The 20,000-nt window shown below is 34.9% G+C and overlaps 1 protein-coding gene and 1 long non-coding RNA gene across 12 annotated transcripts in view; both read right to left on the minus strand.

Annotated features, from left to right (window-relative positions):
* Window positions 1–20,000, minus strand: part of LOC144965434 (uncharacterized) — a 70,078-nt gene that overhangs the window by 17,873 nt on the left and 32,205 nt on the right. For all 11 annotated transcript variants that reach the window (XM_078900780.1, XM_078900776.1, XM_078900783.1 and 8 more), the window contains 2 exons: window positions 16,946–17,102; window positions 1,823–2,079 (listed from right to left, as the gene is read on the minus strand). In XM_078900780.1, coding sequence (XP_078756906.1) covers window positions 1,823–2,079; window positions 16,946–17,081 — 393 coding nt within the window. In that variant the 5' untranslated portion in view covers window positions 17,082–17,102. The remainder of the gene's footprint in view (window positions 1–1,822; window positions 2,080–16,945; window positions 17,103–20,000) is intronic.
* On the minus strand, window positions 4,697–7,921 carry LOC144965436 (uncharacterized). Its single transcript, XR_013644019.1, has 2 exons — window positions 7,242–7,921; window positions 4,697–6,100 (listed from the first exon to the last, which is right to left on the minus strand). It is a non-coding gene; the product is annotated as an uncharacterized LOC144965436 (long non-coding RNA).

Below are 20,000 nucleotides of genomic sequence, written 5' to 3' on the forward strand. Positions count from 1 at the left end.
CACAAGTCTCATATTTCATACTACAATATTTAAATTAGCCCTTCATAATATACTATGTATGGCACAAGTGTGTGTCTGTTTATATGTGTGCGTGGAGGGATAGAGAAGGTGATAACTAGAAAGAAAGAGAGAGAGAGAGAGAGAGAGAGAGAGAGAGAGAGAGAGAGAGAGAGAGGGGGGGGGGGGGGAATTACAATTTTCCCTGGTTTATTAGGATAAAAAGATTCACAAACAAGCAATATTTGCCAGCCCATTAACTAATAGACAATACAGTAATTTTTGTTTGCGCGAATGTCCACGATAAGCGAATAAGCCATGTGTACTACAATGATATAGTAATCATGTTGAAATAGTGAAAGTTATTGATCTAATTATGTTATTTGTCATGATTTGTTTGTCTAGGAAGAGTAATGGTATATTCGTTGATTAACTATCCTGTCAGTAGTCAGAATGGATGAGACTGTGTATTAGAACACATTAACAGAAGTCAGTGAATCAGGCGCTTATGTTCGTAAAAACAAGAAATGAAGAGAGTAAATGTAAAGTTCCAGAAGACAATAGAGAATAAAAACTTTTGTGGCGATCGGGAGTCGAACCCACGGCTTGACTGCAATCGGGTTGTGGGTTCGACTCCCCATCGGCGCATAAGTTTTCTTAAACTCTTCCTTTTTAGAATCCGAACTTTATTCCTAACATGTACTCTCAAGCTATTGCAGCGGTTGGGACTACGCCCAGAATTCGAAAAAGCAACCGTGTAAGAATCGTATATTTATTGTATTCTGGTACTTTTCTACTTACTTCATTTCTTGTTATTAGATTATTACAAACAACCTGATTGACGGCTTCGTGATTAAATCTACTCTAGGTTGTTTTTCTTCACTATAATCTATTAATATTTTCAGGCATTGCTTAACGTAATGCTGGGACCCTTCTTAAATTAATTTCCATAGGTTTTGTCATGATTCTTCATGGTGTCTGTAGCCACAACTGACATTATATAAGACTTTATTAAGCACATTTCATATTCGGAGAAAACGTCATTTTTGCTGTATTTTCTTAAGAAACCAAAGCGCTTTGCGTCATTCATATGAGAGTTAATGCATTTTCCCGTTTCTCTAACACCTTTCTCCATAATTTAATTGAAAAGAATTATTTTTATCCAATCATTCCTTAGTAATAACTAAAAGAGCAGCATTCCCGGTAGGACTCGCGCATCAATGTCATTCGTTGGTTGGAAATTATAGGGTCTGACGTCAAAGAAGATTTTTAAAAGTGACAAATTAGGGAGCACGCATAGATAAAAATTCAAGAAAAAATCGAAATTAAAAAGAAATATGCCTGTCTCAACTGGCAGGGTAATTTTGGGGATTTTTGGGGGGTTTTTTTGTGTACTTCTCTCTTGATTTGTCTGGCACTGTTTGATTCACACTTAGTCAGATCTTTAGCCTGCTGTAGAATAAAATTCCTTAAAAACTGCATTTAACTCTCATTTGATTTAAAATGGTATCAGGTATCTAAACCGGTTACGATATGGAACGTAAAAGTATGAAAATGTTTAAACAATAGATTTTGATAAAAGTGGTGGATGTATATTGGGCTCGCCATTGCTCAATTGTTTTAGATAAGTAAAAGAACTATTAAGTTTAGCATCCTATCCTAGAGATAGCCAGAAATTGTTATTTTCTGCTTAAAGCTAAAGAAACCGAATAGACATTGACTCCACCGGCATAATGACTTTCAACGTTAAGGACTACATTTTTTAAAAATCTACAAGTTGTGTAACTTTATATAAGATATAATATTAAAACGAATCGATGACAACCTGTTCTAAATCTTCCTGACATTGGCGACACCTTCCACCATCTTGTGCCGCATTGAATGCCATACATCCCCTCACGCTCATCGCATGTTTCCATGTGATGTTCCGAAGAACGTGAACGTCAAATGGTGTGCAAATGCGCCATCCTGGTGCGCAAAGACGAGCAGCATTGCCTATGTGGCCGTCCCAGATCCCTTCACACGCTGCTGTGCTTTCAAATGAATGCAGACCTTCCCGACTTCCATCAGAACAACCTGAGGCTGAAATAAATCGAAGGTATAAGAAAATAAAGGTTTGGAATTTGGATTGTTGATGCTTATAATTTCCTCGACTTTTCAATAGGGCAGAAAGTTGTGGCATCACATCCTCTACTATTCCTGTTCAACAATCATTTGAAATGTGCATGTAACCAGCCCTTCGGAATAATGAATAGGTTATATTGAATCATAAGAATTATAAGGTAAGATAACTATTTTAGTAGCAGGGTATATTATAGGTAGAATATTAGGATTACGGAACAAATAATAGCTAGGATGGATGATATTTCTTGACGACTAACATAATATTTAGACCAAAAAGTAAGATGCCATCACTCTAAAATCAAAAGACCTAGTACATAAGGTATGCATCCAGTCCTTGGGAAAAGTTGTTTTAGACTTCCGATCATGTTGGAACCAGTTTTTAACATCACACTTTTTCTCCTATTAACTCTTTGTTATCGGAATGTAAAATCCTCCTGAACGGAATTTCCAGAGGGTAGCGATTTGAAGATCATAATGATTATATGAAGGAAAATAAACTTGAGCTTTTATATAGAGCAATATCCACTAAATGTGCTCAAAGCGCTTTACAAAGCTTATGAAGAGCTTTTTTTTAGACAAATTAACATATATTCTAGGTATCAAATTGAAGGACATTGAATGAACTTTCTATCTGATTTTTTTTTTTCATTCCTTACTGGTGTCCATCTTACTAAGTCTCGGGTTCACTCTCCATTGGTGTCCATATCCGGTGGTTCTGTGTTCAATCACCAGAGCTACCAATCAGAGTTCCAGGGTCAATCCGCACAGTTACTTTGATTTGTCGTAGTGAAAAAACACAAGGGTCACGCCTATTTATTCTCTCATCAGAAAATGAGCAATTTATTGCAATACAGCAGCTGGAAACATAATGGCGATTATAGAGCTCTTTTCGATAAATAATATTACTGTGAAAAAAAATTATTGCGCATTGTTTCACTGGTTACAGTGGAAAAAACCGCCTTCCTAAATGAGAGAATACTATTTCTATCTTCAATAGGATTCCACAGTCTGACGTCACGTCCGCCTAGCAACGAATCGGCTGGCTCTAAACAAAAAAAATCCGTGCTTGGTCCGGGCAAGGAATAATTGGAAAATCGCTCAAAAAACAATTTTTATCTTAAATATGGTCCAGTGTTTTGTACCAGATTGTCTACACCAGTCAGATATTCACTCCTGCAAGTTTTACAGATTTCCAAATGGACAGGCAGACAAAAAATTGAAGAAAAAGTGGATCACTTTAGTCAGGTAAGCACGCACGCCTCGTCGAACATTTGCTAGAGTTCGTAGTCCAGATCTAGGTCAAGTTCTAGCTTACGTAGACCTATATTTTATGATTAAAGTGTACAATTGCACGAAATTATAAATAAAAATACATTCCAAACTAGGTTTTTATTGAAGTTGAAGCAAAAATGATATCTCAATCGTTTTGATGTTAAGGCTGATAAACTGAATGAGACTTAAGTTCTACTGATAAGTGATAATTTTTTTAAAAGGAGAACAAGAAGAAAGAGAAGAAAATATTTGTTAAAATCTTACTTTAAACTCGATACCTTTATGGCAAAATGAAAATAAATAAATAAAATAACGCAACCTCTCCCCCCCCCCCTCCCCTCACGCAGATCTCTCTCTCTCTCTCTCTCTCTCTCTCTCTCTCTCTCTCTCTCTCTCTCTCTCTCTCTCTCTCTCTCTCTCTCTCTCACACACACACACACAAACACACATACTTTCCTTTTTTTTTTTTTTGGAAAGTTTCTCTGATTCTCTGCCATGCCTCCCTCCCGACAGCCGAGGTGGCAACTCTGTGTGAACAAAGCAAGATGGCGGCAGGGACCTCTCTCCTTTACCTGTGCCCGACTGTTGACACTCCAAAGTTTCCATCACCGCACTGGCCAGTACAGTACTGACTGTAATAAAGAGAAAACGCCAGTCTTGCCACACTCAACCCAAGATCAACTTTAACTGTAAATTTAAGAATTCATATTTTTATATATACCTAGTCAAAATCATCAAAAGAAGTAATGAGGAAGTGCGACATTTTGCTGAATGTGCGATTTCATAAAAGACAGGCGAGAGACCCACCAGTAACCTAGTCTCTTGCACACCTTTGATTTATCATGCATTGAGCTGGTGTCAAACAAGATAGTCTAAAACAAAGTACTTATCAAATTAAATAATATACCCAATGTGCCCAACAGAATTATTGTTTTTTTTTTTTATCTTTTCATTTCAGGTGAAAGGACAAAAGATCCAACATCATCATCAAGAGTGTGTTCTTGTCACATCAGAGATGGTGACAAAGCCAACCTCCCTGAATGGTTTGACAGAAATAAAAATAAATTGTTTCCATCAGAGCCAGAAAGAAAGAAAAGAAAAGTGACACAAGGAATTCCCACCCCATCTCAATTGGCACCAACATCAAGAAGTCCACCACCAACCACCACCACCACATCATCATCATCATCATCATCACCATCATCATTATCATCATCATCATCATCATCATCATCATCATCATCATCATCATCATCATCATTATCAGCTCAACTCTCTTCATCATCATCACAAAGTCCCACCTTTAAAAAAACCAGATTCCTCATCATCATTATTTTCCTCCTCATCATCATCCTCATTATCTTCTCCCTCATCATCATCTCAACTCTCGTCACCATCATCACAGGATTCCATCTTTTAAAAAAAACAGATTGTAGAACAAGTGAGGATATTTTAAATAGAATAACAAATTTAATTCAAGAACAAGAAATTACAGACAAAAATAAGGAAATAGCTAGCTTTAAAAAACCCAACTAAGTTAGATTCAACGCACTTACACTGTTTCAAGCCTTACAGAAAAAGTTCTTCGAATGGAGACAGGTGTACATTGTTTTAAAATATTTAATATTATTGTTCAATATGTTGAGTGCTTTAGAGGTAACATTATTTATTATAGTGGATGGGAAGTTCAGGAAGAGACAGTTGCATTAAAAGACCAAATTTTCATTATTACACTTATGAAACTTAGACAGAACTACGCTAACCTTCATATTTCACAATTGTTTAGCGTTAATGAAAGTACTATAACAAATATTATACAAACTTTTATTCATGTTTTACATAAGCCATAAGCTTCTCTTTGAAAATGTTATAAAGGTTACATGCCCTTCTAGACATAAAAATAAACTATCAGCTCCATCATCATTTTTAAGATTTCCAAATTGCAGAATGATCATTGATTGTACAGATGACCAAATTGCTATTCCTAAAGAAATGGATAAACAACGGTTAACTTATTCTTCTTATAGGTCCATGAATTCTGTTAAAGCTCTTGTTGGTCTGATATGAGTCCAAATGGTGTGATAAATTTTATTTCTAAACTGTATCCAGGGTCTGTCTCGGATAAGGTCATTGTACAAAATTGTGGATTACTAAAACTTTTAATTTTAAGCCCTGGAGATTTAATTTTAGCAGATAAAGGTAATAAAGGTAAAACCCCATCCTGATTCAAGATATTTTACCTCAAGGAGTAACTGTAAATATCCCTCCCTTTTTACATAATAAATTTACTGAAAATGAGATTTTATTAACAAAAGAAATTGCTTCATGTAGAATTCATGTTGAGAGCGCTAATGAAAGACTGAAAAATGTTAACATCCTCTCATATATTCCAACCATGTTAAGAGAAACATCTGATATTATTTTTCAATTTGTTGCAGCACTTGTCAATCCCCAGTCTCATCTTATTAAGGAGACTGCATTTTGTTAGCTTTGCCATTTATTTTGTACAACACACATATTTTGTTCATCATCATCAAATCACCATTCAAAATAATGGTTTTGTAGGTCCATACATGATTTTACATGATAAACATGACAAATTATGGCATTGTTGTATCAATGTATGTTCAATGTCATTAACATTGTTAAATAAAACCACACAAATTAGTTTTGGACTGAATCAACCCAAGGCATCATCAAGATAGATCTGTGGAAGTAAAAGAATAAAAGATTCAAATTTAGAGCTGCGACCATGCTCAATAGGCAAAAAACAAACAAACTAATAAAACGTCTTGTGGTATGACACTCGCTTTCAGATCAGAAGGTCCTGGGTTTGGGCCTCGCTCGGCACATAGTTGAGTCCTTGGAGAAGGCTCTTTACTCACAATCTCTCACCGTACTCAGGTGTCAAATGAGTACCTGGCCGTTAACAGCGTTGTCTCTGTCCGAAAAAATTGTAATATCGCCCAACAGGCATCATGTCCCGTCTTACATGTTAAATGTTGCTGTTGGCCAGGGACCCCTTGTAAAGCACTTTGAGCACATTTAGTGGATATTACGCTGTATAAAAACTCAATTAAAAAAACAAATTAAGTGATTCTTTCATTCATCTTGCTTTGTTGATAAGGGGGAAACCCGAAACGTCCATTTTATCTGTTTTCGTATATTAAATTGAAGTTCACATTCAATTTCACAATGTTATTGATTTCTTCGAGTTTCAAGCAGCAACATTTACATGACACCTTAACCCAATAGGAAGTTTAGTTTACCGTGACTAACACTGGTCTAAATAAATCCTTTATTCATCCCATAGAGGAAATTTATCTCTAGGGTCTATTCCCAGGGAAGACTGGAATAACCGCGGTGCAGCGCCGCAAATTGAGCTAGGGCGAGGTGACTTGCTCAAGGCCACACAGCGCAGCGGCGGGTGAACGAACTCGGTACCTTTCGGGTACGAAGCAAAAACGTACCGCTGATCCACGCTGCCCCACATGAAGTATGATAAAATGTCTAGCGTGATTGGTGATTGTGATGCTCATATGAGTATTATAATAAAGGTTACAACACGATACTAAATAGTATGTAGTAGACTATAGTCAATGGCAACGAAAATTAGCGAAGCAAGACTAAGACCTCAAAGACTCAAAGTCCGTGGTCCATAAGATAAAAACACAATAATTCAATGACTCCCCTCTCTCTCCCTAACTAAAATCGAACGTAAACAGTTAAATCTTTCCATTGGATATACTAAATCTGCCTAAACTCAAAGTAAACTGATTATTGTCCAACAGTAGTTTTACGGAGATGTGAGATTTTGAGAGTGAGAATGAGAAGACGAAATGACTTACCTTCACAGAATACTCTTTATTCTTCATGCTGGCTTGAACTTTGCCGAACATCAAGCCATCTGAGTAAGTGAAAGTCAAAACATGACCTGACTGATGATGATTTTCACCTCGCGAGACACTTTTATGCTCATTGGAGAAGTATTTCATAAGGGCGGTGATGGAAATAGAGTTCGTGTCAGCCATTTTTCTCGACTGTTTAGAGCCAGCCGGTTTGTTGCCATGCGTTGCTGCGCAGGATTACGTCACGACTTAGGAAGCCTATTAGGAAGTCTCCTACGTAGTGGTCTATTATATTTTTATTTAAATGCAATTTTCTGGACCCCGTGTACAGCGTACATCTCAGTGGCGGCATGGCATTCAAGAAAAATCGCCTGGCCTCTCCCCAGGCAGCTCAGAGACTCACAAGATTAATAGTACGTAACCAAAATGGAAGATAAATCAATAGTATTATCGGACCCTAAATTGGGTTATTAACTGAGCATGCAATTACAATTGTAGCTCTTAGGAGACCGTTCACCAGAGATCCAGAGAGAGAAAATAATGAATTGCTTTTTATGGATTGTCAAGTTCGTATAAGTCAGTAGCGTCCAGAATTCCCAGAACTTTTAGATTTAATGCCTATGTTCATTTCAAAGGCGAAAACTTGGCTTTAAACTCCATAACATGTGAATAATTTGTACACGAGAAAACACTCAAAACAAAGGTTTATCCAGTTGTCCGCCTAATAAAAACAAACAACAAAAACAAAACTAGATCGCATATATTATAGCCCTTTACAAGGGGCCATTTTATATATCCATCTACTAGGTATATAGCTATCTAGATATCTACGTCTCTCTCTCTCTCTCTCTCTCTCTCTCTCTCTCTCTCTCTCTCTCTCTCTCTCTCTCTCTCTCTCTCTCTCTCTCTCTCTCTCTCTCTCTATGTGTAGGTAATTGCATGTGTGTGTGTGTGTGTGTGTGTGTGTGTCTGTGTGTGTGTGAATATGTCGGTATATATCTTACGTATCATTTTATCCCTTTATCATCAACGCCAGAATTATAGTCACGAACGTCAACTTCGTACCATATTATATCATTTAACATGTAGACGAAACATATAGTCTGGCCCAGATTACACATGATATCGACACAACACAGCGGGTGTCGAGTAACCCGTTGTAATTAGTTCGTGGACATTGACAGGCAAATGTAGCGGTCAAGACTGATCTTCGGATTTACAGCATGTTGAATTGACACTTTTTGCAAAGGTCAAGCGTGACCTTTTGCCGTGTCTTGATATTCGCTGGATCTAAAAAGACAATCAATCAAACCAAATGAAAACATTGACGTAATTAGATACATGAACAGTCCTCTAAATGAGGTTCTAATTGCGTAAGAATCGTTTTTCGAATACGTATATAAAAATGCCAAAATGAAAAGCATAAAAACGGAGTCTAGGAGTTTGAGAACTGAAAAATAGTTTTTCAGATAATTTAATAATGGACTTCAGATTGAACTACTCTGTCATAAGCTGAAAAAAGCATGTTTTGAGTTTATTTTTCATGTCGATGGCTCAAAAGTGCCAACATTTCTATGGACTTCTTTTCCAACTAAGGATCATAAGAATTGAAATAAATGGCAAACGCTCTCCCTAGTTCCAATATAGACCTCCACTTCCACCAACTGCTCTGCCGTACTCTGGAAAACCTCATATTTAATAACTTGGCCAGAAAAACTCGTCCTTCAAATATCGATCGATTTAAATGACCCTCATATTGACAAAAACGCTCAAACCTGGGACTTCGCGAAGTTTTATTACTTCTACTACCGAATGGCAATGAATTCCTGACATTTGGGGTAACATGAGAAAAAACATCAGGTTTGTTTTGTTTTTGTTTTGCTTTTGTCTTTTTTTTTTTTTTTGTATGTAACCCATGCTAGTACAAATCCTTCTCGATTATCTTTAAATCTTTCTAAAACCATTCACACTTTTTAATCGTTGAAAGAAAAAGCTTTTTAATGTGATACAATTTTATCCTCTGAGTGGTTTTGCCCTTGTACTTTACATCCTCGCCTAATTAAGATAAGAACTAGGGTTTTTTTTTGTCGGAAAAAATCCTTAGAAGATTGGGTTAATCAAAAGCTTCGTACTACATCCAACCTTATTCCTACTGTTATAATGCGATTTTGTTTCTTAAACCGTCTACTGTTACGTTTTATTATAAGCTAAGTCTTGAATCGTTATGAAGTTACCTTCTTTTTAAAAAAATCTCTCAGCCGCTGTATGAATTTATTAGCGTAACTAATTGCCTTCATAAAGAAAACAATACACGGTAAATAGGGAGAAAATGAATGGAAAAAGGTTTTGAGAGGGATTAAAACTGCCCTTATCACACTGTAGGTGTGAGGTCGGGATTAGAGGGATTAAGGCAAGAATGTGTTATTTACCGTCAGGATTCGGTGAGGTGATTTGCCGGGGGATTTCTGTATTTTACAAGTTGTCAATTATGGACTTGGTTAAATTTAGCTGAATTATCGTGTTAGGAAGTGCAATCAACTTGAGAAATATATTTATAACCATGTACCTATGTAGAGTTATTGCTTTGCTCTTTATATTTTGTTTTCTTTAAATGAATGACTAAGAAGTTCTTATTTTCTAAATAAAGAAATTATCCTACGAATGAATAGAGACAATAATGTTGTATTGAACTAGATTTAATTTATTTGTTGTTTTTTTTGTTTGTTTTTTTTCAGGTATTTTGTTGTTTTTTTTTTTGTTTTTTTTTTTTTGGTTTGTTTTTGGTTTTTTTTTTAACGTTTTTGTTAGTTTAATTTTTTTTCCCTGTCTTATTAACTCATTACTATAATATAGCTAATTTTTTTTTTTTTTTTTTTTTTTTTTTTGTATTTCTATTTTTTATTTTCTTCTCTTTCTTTCTTTCTTTCTTTCTTTCTTTTTGTTTATTAAAATATATGAACGCGAATGACGAGGGGTGAGGAAAGCGCGTATTTGATTGTATATTTGTATATTTGAATTTGTATTGGTGTGTATACCTCCATGTTATCCTGATAGATTAAATCATGTATTGAAAATACTATGAATACATAAATAGTTTTCATGACTTTTCATAACTGTATTTGTTAATTATGATTCATTTATAAATTCGTGTCATGATAGATAGACATTAATATTTTTCTTCGTTCGTATCTTTTAATTTATTGACTGTGCTGTTGATGATGGTAAACCAGAACTTGAAACGTTTTATGCACGCTGCTGTTAATGCTTACAATTTAAAGGCTGTGAAATTAATATCTTGAAGAATGATGAACGCGTTTGCATTGAAATCTTTTGAACTTAGATTTTAGTTTTCCAAACATTGTGTTTGGCACCTACAGGTGTCGAGTTTCCCAGCCATCTGTAATCTGTCATTCGGCAACAACGACATGACAAATTATCTGCGTTGGAACAGATAATAATTTAGAACAAGATCCAAACCTGACCCAATACATCATAATATTCGATCACAATGCGGTTCGCTTACATGGGATAGCACAATTCCCTCAAAACAGTTTCAATCTATTGACGGGAGATCTAAAATTATGATATATAACCTTAAGAATTGTTTGTTATTTTATTATACGCCTATGATCTTTTAATTTTCTTTTCTTTTCTTTATATTCTAGAAATTCGTTGCTAGGCTTTCCCTTGTTTTATATATTCAATGTGCGTTTTAACTTTTTTGTTGTTGTTGTTTTATGTTTTTCAAAAATACTATAAAAATCTGATATATTTATCAATTATATTATAACAGTCATATTAATTTGTAAAGCGCTTTGAGCACATTTAGTGGATATTGCGCTATATAAAGCTCAATTTCTTTTTTTTTTTTTAATGATAACATTTTTTAAAACAACATGTCATTAATGCTCCTTTATGACCTGATTGGATTTAAGATTTTCTATAAACTTTTAAAACATGAATAGTGCTGACAGAGAGGAGAAAACCCCAGTTAAAACTGTATTAAACCGGTAGAGTTTATAATTGACGGGGTAACTTCGTAACTTGCCTGAATTACAATACCTTTTGGAAATCCTCCTGATCATCAAGATTCTTTGCAGCAACTTTTTTTTTAATTACAAAGGGTTTTCTATAATACTGAATATCCGAGGGCACATAAGAGTACAAATGAAAAAGATTTGAACAGTTGGACTCCCTTATACTGCCGTACTCTGGAAAAACACAGATTTAAATATTTGGCCAGAAATCCCGTCCTTCAAATATCGATCGATTTAATGACTCATCTTGGCAAAAACTCTCAAACCCGGGACTTCGCCGATATCCTGTGTTTGACAGTTTTTGCCAAGATGAGAGTCATTTAAATCGATCGATATTTGAAGGTCAAGTTTTCTGCCCAAATTTTTAGATGTGTTTTTCCAGAGTACGACAGAATAGGAGATGTACGATTGCATTGAATACAAAATTTTGAGACGTTATCACAAAAGTAAATTTACACTATCATATACGAACAGAGCAAATTAGGTGGAAGGGGTGGGGTAGATTAAAAAGTTAAGCTTTTAAATAGTGCAATATCCACTAAACGTGCACAAGGGGTTTACAAGGGATCCCCGGCCAACAGAACAATGGACATGTAGGATATGACATGATGCCTGTTAGGCTATATTATAAAGCTATTAACGGCCAGGTACTCATTTTGAGTACGGTGAGAGAATGTGAGTAAAGAACCTTTTGCAAGGACCCAACTATGCTCCGAGCGAGACTCGGACTCGGGACCTTCCGACCCGAAAGCGAATGTCATACCACTAGACCACATAGCGGCACATAATGCAACAACTTGACCTTATAGTTATATTTACGTTTTGTGTATTATAATGTCCATGTATCAATTTGATATTTTCTTTTGTTTATTTTTAACTATTGTATATTTATATTTGTAAAAATGACAGGGTATTTGAAGATATTTTGACCTATGTAACTTTTAATGATTATGGTATGGTTATGTAATGATAATAAGTTTCCCAAGTAAACGTATCTTTCAATAAAACGGTGTTTTGATTAAGTGTCTGTACTGTATCAATCTATTTACATTATGCGAAAATAAATATTGTTGCAGTGTTAAAAGTACAGACGTCGATTGAAATTTCTGTTTATGCAGAGTCATTGACACAATGGTTAAATGAAACAGCTGCGAATTATAAGAATGCATTTGAGTGAACGGGAAGCCTCTTAATCACTCAGACAACTGGTTAAGAAAACATAATTTTTAAAAAGGGTTAGCGTAAAAATGACAAGTTTTCAATATTTATACAAATTATGAAAGAGCAATAATCAGGAATGCACATATTATTCTCTCTCTCTCTCTCTCTCTCTCTCTCTCTCTCTCTCTCTCTCTCTCTCTCTCTCTCTCTCTCTCTCTCTCTCTCTCTCTCTCTCTGTGTGTGTGTGTTTGTGTGTGTGTGTCTAAGTAATATATATATATATATATATATATATATATATATATATATATCTGTGTGCGTGTGTGTGTTTGTGTGTGTGTCTGTCTAAGTAATATATATATATATATATATATATATATATATATATATATATATATATATTGTTGAGCTTTTTTATGTATGGAATATCCACTAAACCTGCGCAAAGCTCTTTACAATGGGTCTCATAAGCAACACGCAACATGTAAGAGACATGGCGCCTGTTAAGAGATATTATACTTTTTCCAACAGAGACAACGCTGTTAACGCCAAGATACTCAAATTACACCTGAGTACGGTGAAAGAATGTGAGTAAAGAGCCTTTCCTACGGACTCAACTATGCGCCGAAAGAGGCTCGAACCCAGGACTTTCGGATCCAAAAGCGAGTGTAATGCTACAAGAACACATTGCCGTATATATATATATATATATATATATATATATATATATATATATATATATATATATGTGTGTATATATATATATGTGTGTGTGTGTGTGTGTGTGTGTGTGTGAGAGAGAGAGAGAGAGAGAGAGAGAGAGAGCAATTGATAAACTTTAATCATATAATGTGCTCGATGATGGATATAATGTATATATATATATATATATATATATATATATATATATATATATATATATATATATCGTAATGTTGTACAAGCTTTAAGATGTCTGACACTGCAGTTAACCAGAACCTATTCGGATTTTTTTAGATCATACAGAAACTCCATAAGCCAGTATAAAGTATTCTTTCCATTCCCATCTTAAATAAAATAAATAAATATTAACGATTGCTTCATCATTGTGATCATAACCTAACCATCTTGCTGCTTGGTAATACTTTTGCGCCTATGGCTTTACTGGAGTTTGCTTCCTTTCAATCCATTGGCAAGTAGTACGATCACTACACCATCGACTCTCTTTACGTTTCTTTAACGTTAACATTATGTCTCCTTGCGTGTGGTGATGGGTTGGAAATGTGGGGATTCTCATTCTGCATGATAGTCTTTCATGTAAACCTCAGGATCAATTAACCAATCAATCATTTCCATTTAAAACAGATCAGAAAGCAGGCACATGGGGTCATATATTAACTCCAGCCTTACTGCTCTTAAATTGATGGGTTAACTGACGAGAGCCTCTGTCTGGCGTAAAGCCAGGGGGCGAGATACCCTAGGTAAAAAGACATTTATTTCTGTTTTCGGTGAACAGGGTGGCGAAGACAATGGCCTTGAAAGTAAATATTATTCAATAGGCTTCATTAGCATTGTTTTAAGAATAAGCAAACGTTGTTGTTAAAAGTATATCTCGAAAGTGAGTGTCATTTCTTTTTTATATTTTTGCTATCGAAATACGATTCAACTCTTACGTTATATTTATGAATAAGGCTGCGTTGTCTCTATGGGTGCTTGCCGTGTATGTGTTACTTCGAGTGTGTCAGTCTGTTTCTAGTATCCAATTAGTAATTTGTTTCCATAAATCTCTCTCCAGTGCCAGTGGTCTTAGCTTTGGAAGGTCACCATGTGTGTTAAGGTGCTGGGGCAATTGATCGTTTCCTTTTGTTGTTGAAATCAGTTCTTCGGTTGATGTTTCTAAGTGCATTTGAATTTTTTTGAGATCGTGGTTCAATGTTGTTGGAAGTGAAATTGGTGTACGCCCTCTGTATTTGACTCCGTGTTTGAGGTAATCATCCATCGTTGGAGTATTTTCATCTCGTCAGAGCACGTGTCCGAACAGTTTCCCTCTTTGCTTCTTTATTCGCGTACTGACTGGTTGTACTCTGCATCTGTCATATACATCCTCATTACTGATTTTGTCTGGCCAATGTAACCCAATAACTCGTCTCGATTATTTGCGATGATGGTAGTCCAGGGTATCCAAATTCTTCTTTGTAAGACCCCACGTACCACAGTTTTACATAAATATTGGCAGTACAAGCATCTCTTAGAGGCTTATTCTTTTATTTTCATTAATGATGTTCGTCCTGTTCCAAATGTTGTGTAGTTCTCTGAATGCAGTTTGAGGTAGCATTTTTCTCCGTTTGATGTCTTCATCTTCATTAATCAAATTAATCAATTATCCAAGTTTTCTTACACTTTTCAATTCCGCTTGATTCTTGTTAACCAATCTGAGTTTTGTTTTGGATTCGTTGACCTTAACTCACTCAATCCTAGAGATATTTGCTAATTTCAACATTGGAAAAAATGTATTGAAAATGAGCATGTGCATAGATATTTTTATTCAACTACCATTAACATGTAAAAACTAAAAACATTAGCTTTGATACTACGCCTATAACTTGTCTCAGAAAAAAATGCAATAAATAGGCATGAGGTTAAGGTAACCCGGGTAAACTACGGATATAGTCGGCGTTAGGGTTGAGTGAGTTAAGATTCTAATGTCGCAGAGTATTTGACATTGTTGATATGTGCTCTTTTACCAGGTCTGCTGTATCAAATATGATATCAACATCGTCTGCGTAGAACAGTTCGCGGGTAAGGATTTGAGGAATCGGGAGTTTATGTCTTAATTCTTTTTATGCTGCTTCCAAATATAGGCTACGGTAAAAAGAATTGGGCGTAGACTGTCTCCCTAGGGAGTTCCAAGCGATGTTAATAGTGAAACTGTTTCCGCACAGATGTAAATGTAAGTGTTGTGTTTGTCAGCAGTGATCTTATTAGTCGGATATGATATTTTCCGAGAGAAAAGTTTAGTACCTTCAACAGCCTTGTTCTATAGATTATATCAAACGCAGAGCTCATATCCATGCCCAATATATTTTCTCTAGTTTGTATTTTCAGTTCCGGCTTTCAACCACCTTTGAGCTCATACAATGTACTCCTATCTTTTCTGAATCCACTCTGTGTCGGAAACAGATATTCCTCAACCTATGATCTTATTCTGTTGACTGTTGTTATGCTGGGCAGTTTTTTATGTGTTGAAAGAAGAACAATTATTGGTCTTAAATATTCTAATGGTCCTTTCTTCTTGTTTGGTTTATTCAACATAACTAGTTTACCAGAACCGAGATCAAGATGTGATTTATGTTCGAACATTCAATTAAACATATTAGCAAGAGCGACTGGATGTGATTCAGTTAAACATTTTAGCTCCTCTTCTTTCATCGCGTTGATTCCCGGGGCCTTATGATTGTTGAGTTGGTAAATACCTGCACTAATCTCAAGACCGGTTATTGGTACTTCCAGTCTTGATTCAAGGTATTCGAGTGGTTCTATCTGTTTGTCCCCTTTGTACTTATTTTCGAAGAAGTTTTTAATTCTTTCTACTATTTGTTTGTTAAAACAGATTACTTTACCCTCATCATCAGATATTATAAGACGACTTTACGTTTATAATCACATACATTTTTGCATAGCAGTAATAAATAGATCAATAAATGACATATTTTTCATTTTAAAATAAAAACGATATATGGTTCTTTGGGGTTTTTCTTGTATGTGCGCGCGCGTATGTGTGTGTACGTGTGTGTATGTGTGTTTGTTTGTTTGTTTGCTATTCTTTTTGTTTTGGCTTGGTTGTTGTTTTGTTTTTTTTGTTTTTCGTTTTGTTTGTTTGGGGTTGTTCTTTTTTTTTTTTGTTTGTTTGTTTTGTTTTGTTTTGTTTTTTTTTGGGGGGGGGGGTGTTTTGGGGATTTTTTTTCTAAACCGTTAGAAACAAACTTCGCTTATTAATTTGTTATTTCATATTTTTTAAAAATTTTATCTTCAACATTTATAGCAACATATCTATGTGAATGCTTACACGCCTATTCTGCTCAAATTTAAGTTATAGACGCCTTTGGCAACAGTCCTTTTATTGGTCAAGATAACGTTATTGCACTTGCCGCAGTGTATTCTTTAGAACAACTTTTAATAGGTAGTCTTGCTGCCTAATTAGAATTGTTACATGTTCTGCGATGATTTCAATTGTGCAAAGACGTTGTCCTTCTTCAAAATGATTGCTCCGGCATAACTGATTTTTTTCAGTTGGAAAAAAAATTGTTGGAGTGCGCATTATAGTCATTTCTAATCCAACATGTTAATTGTTTTTGTTTGCTTGAAACCTTCTGTAAAATGATTTGACCACATCCAAAGGAAACTGCACCATATAAAAATGTCATCTTTTAAAAACGTTTTTAAAGGTATTACATTTGATAAACTGAAAGCTAAGACATAAACAGTGGAACTCATATGTATTACTTTGTTATTGGCCATAAAACTTACCAGCATCAGTAGCACGTGTTGTCAAGAGCAATAGAAAAATAAATCCAAAGAAAAGATGAATGACGTCACAGAGGCACCGGCGATAGCACTCATAATGGCTATTTAATGACGGTGTTAAGACAGCCCGTGACGTCATTACAGCATGTCCACATCAGGCCTACAGTATGATGAGAGAAAGAAGAAAAATATAATATTCAAGATAAAAAATTTATATTTTACAGGCCAGAAATAAAAAAAACAATGAATAAGTTGCACCATAATTATGTAAGCAGCATTATTTTCCAAAAATACAAATAAATTAAATGATCCTAAGGCCCAAGCAGACCCAAGCCAAGAGACAAAGTGAAAAATTGATTGAGCTCCGTTAATCCAAATTTTACTGAAATGATTTCTCATCGTCATTTAAAGCTTAAAACCTGATGCATGGATATCATTACATCATAATTGTCAATGTATGATTTTAGTTAAAGAGACAGGAGAAGGCCAGTAAGATCATGGATGTAAATTATTGTAAATGATGCTTAACATATGTAGGGAGGATTGCTTTAGATGATAGACAAGTACTTTAGGTGGCTATAATGTGTCGTCGGTTCATGGTTATCTGTCGATAATTTTTAGAATTTTCGAGTAAAATATAATCACTGAAAAGTTTTTTTCGACTTGTTTTAAGAAAATATGTAATGGGTGACGTAATTTTCAAAGATGAATGCACTGTGTGTTGATTGGGTAATCCGGGACCCACGCTATGTATAAGATAAGAGTTTTTAAAAAGGCCCCCATTTGTCAAAACATTGCCACGCATAACAACAAAAGGTCATGTGACCATTAAACGGAAGCACCAATTCGAAACATGTTTCATTCTTTCAAGAACTTAAATTTGTATGCATATGTAAAGCATTTGAGTAATCTTTTGAAATACAGGCCTCCTATTATACCTTAATCTCTTGTCATCAATTGATATATCACAGTATTATTGCGGTCTATATTTCTAACACTTGAAAGGCACCTTGTAAGAGATTGCACCAAGGTAAACCTAATGACTTTATCGTCAAATAAATCATCTTGTCATCTGCTACAAGAGGTGTTAGTATATCCAATTAAGAAAACATTGATTTTATGTTTGTTTTCATTTTTTCCCCTTGTTTTTGTTTTGTCTGGTTTGAAAATTGTAGAAAGATGTAAAAATGGAGCGGATATCAAATTATGAATGTGTGTTTCCTTTATCAGTAGTTTATTAAGTGTTATTATTGAAGAACTGATTTTTGTTCGTGAGTGCAGTTTCCTTTCGGCCCCACTCCTCCACTTCCCCCTAAAAAAGTGGCAGCTGATTTGACTGGTGCTGTAATGATTGGTTTATTTATGGCTTTGGGATGTTAAGAGAGTCATTCATTTTTCGACTTCACATATTAGATAATGCTTGCATTTGTCAATAAATGGCACATGTTAAAGTTAGTATCTCTTTCATCTTATTGCCGCCATTTAGAGCTGCACATCGTTTCCTTCCAATTTAAGTAAACATGCTTTTTTAGCCTCTCAAAGTTAAATATACGCAATTTTGTATACACAGCGTATTATAAAATGAATATCTGATGTTATAATTGCTTGATGTGTAAGACTTGTCCAATCTAATAAATAAACTGCCCTTTTTCTAATTTTATGTATTAGTTATTTAATGATTCAAGGGGCTTAATAAAGCTTGAAAGGGTGCTATATATATATATATATATATATATATATATATATATATATATATATAGAGAGAGAGAGAGAGAGAGAGAGAGAGAAAGAGAGAGAGAGAGAGAGAGAGAGAGAGAGAGAGAGAGAGAGAGAGAGAGAGAGAGAGAGAGAGATTTCGAAACATTATCTCCGTAGACGGCGACGATATGAACAAAGGCTTTTAAATTTCAAAGAAACTTTATAATAATATTATCATGCAGTTCATCGAGGTCTCATATATTTTCAGCGTTTTCGTGTTCATATTTAGGCCACTTATTTGTTCCACATCCCTGCTCCTTTTGATGCATGGAGGCACAAGATAGAGAGAGAGAGAGATGTCAAGAGTGTTTTAGCGGTAATGTATTGCAAAAGTTAACATGAATGAATAATATTCAACACAATAAATAAATGATAATTGACGATAATAAATGTCAGCGAGAGAAACATAATACATAATTACTTGACATATTGTTTTGAAACAGATCTCAACACCGAAAAGTAAAAATCAGACCAAAAAGACTGCCATAAATAAAATAAATCAAGGAGACGAAATGACAAGCAGAGACGTATTACTTTTATAGAAGAAGGGAGGAGGTGAACGAGAGGGAAACGGAGAAGGATAGGAGATGACGAAGAGTTATATATATATATATATATATTTATATATATATATATATATATATATATATATATATATATATATATATATACACGCTATTCTCAATGCATGTTATGTCTTTCAACTGAGCGATCTGCCCCAACCAACCGTAATCAATTCACTGTCCCCTGGAAGAAAATGTTACAACCTCTCCCCTCCCTCTTAAAAACTCGTGTAAATATTATAGCTACATGATAATAATTGCAAAGCAGATTTTAACGATATCATATAGCAATAAATAATTATCTATGGTTGGTATTATCATATCATATTATATTGATGATAAGACAGGCCATACAAGTAGCGTTCTGATCAATTGTGAATCGAGCGTTTTCTTTTGTGTTTAGGGATAGTGAAGCATCACATACATTTATTGATTAAAACCAACACAACATCCAGAGATACGACTACTACAAATTTATAAGATCCAAGCATAGATTCAAGCATCGAAATAATATGACACGTTTTGAAAATCGTGTTAACCAGTTAACCGTCGTCTCATGGAAAGAGGCGTATTTTAAAAAAATGGCCAGAAAACTCGTCCTTCAACTGTTGATCAATTTAAATGACCATCATCATGGCAAATAGGCTCATACCTGGGACCTTGCGAGGTTGAAAGTCTTTTTTGCCAAGATGGGGGTCATTTAAATTGATCGATAGTTGAAGGACGAGTTTTCTGGC

This window comes from Berghia stephanieae, chromosome 2 (assembly GCF_034508935.2).
Source record: "Berghia stephanieae isolate SIO BIC M18660-M18661 chromosome 2, UCSD_Bste_1.3, whole genome shotgun sequence".
NCBI lineage: Eukaryota > Metazoa > Mollusca > Gastropoda > Nudibranchia > Aeolidiidae > Berghia > Berghia stephanieae.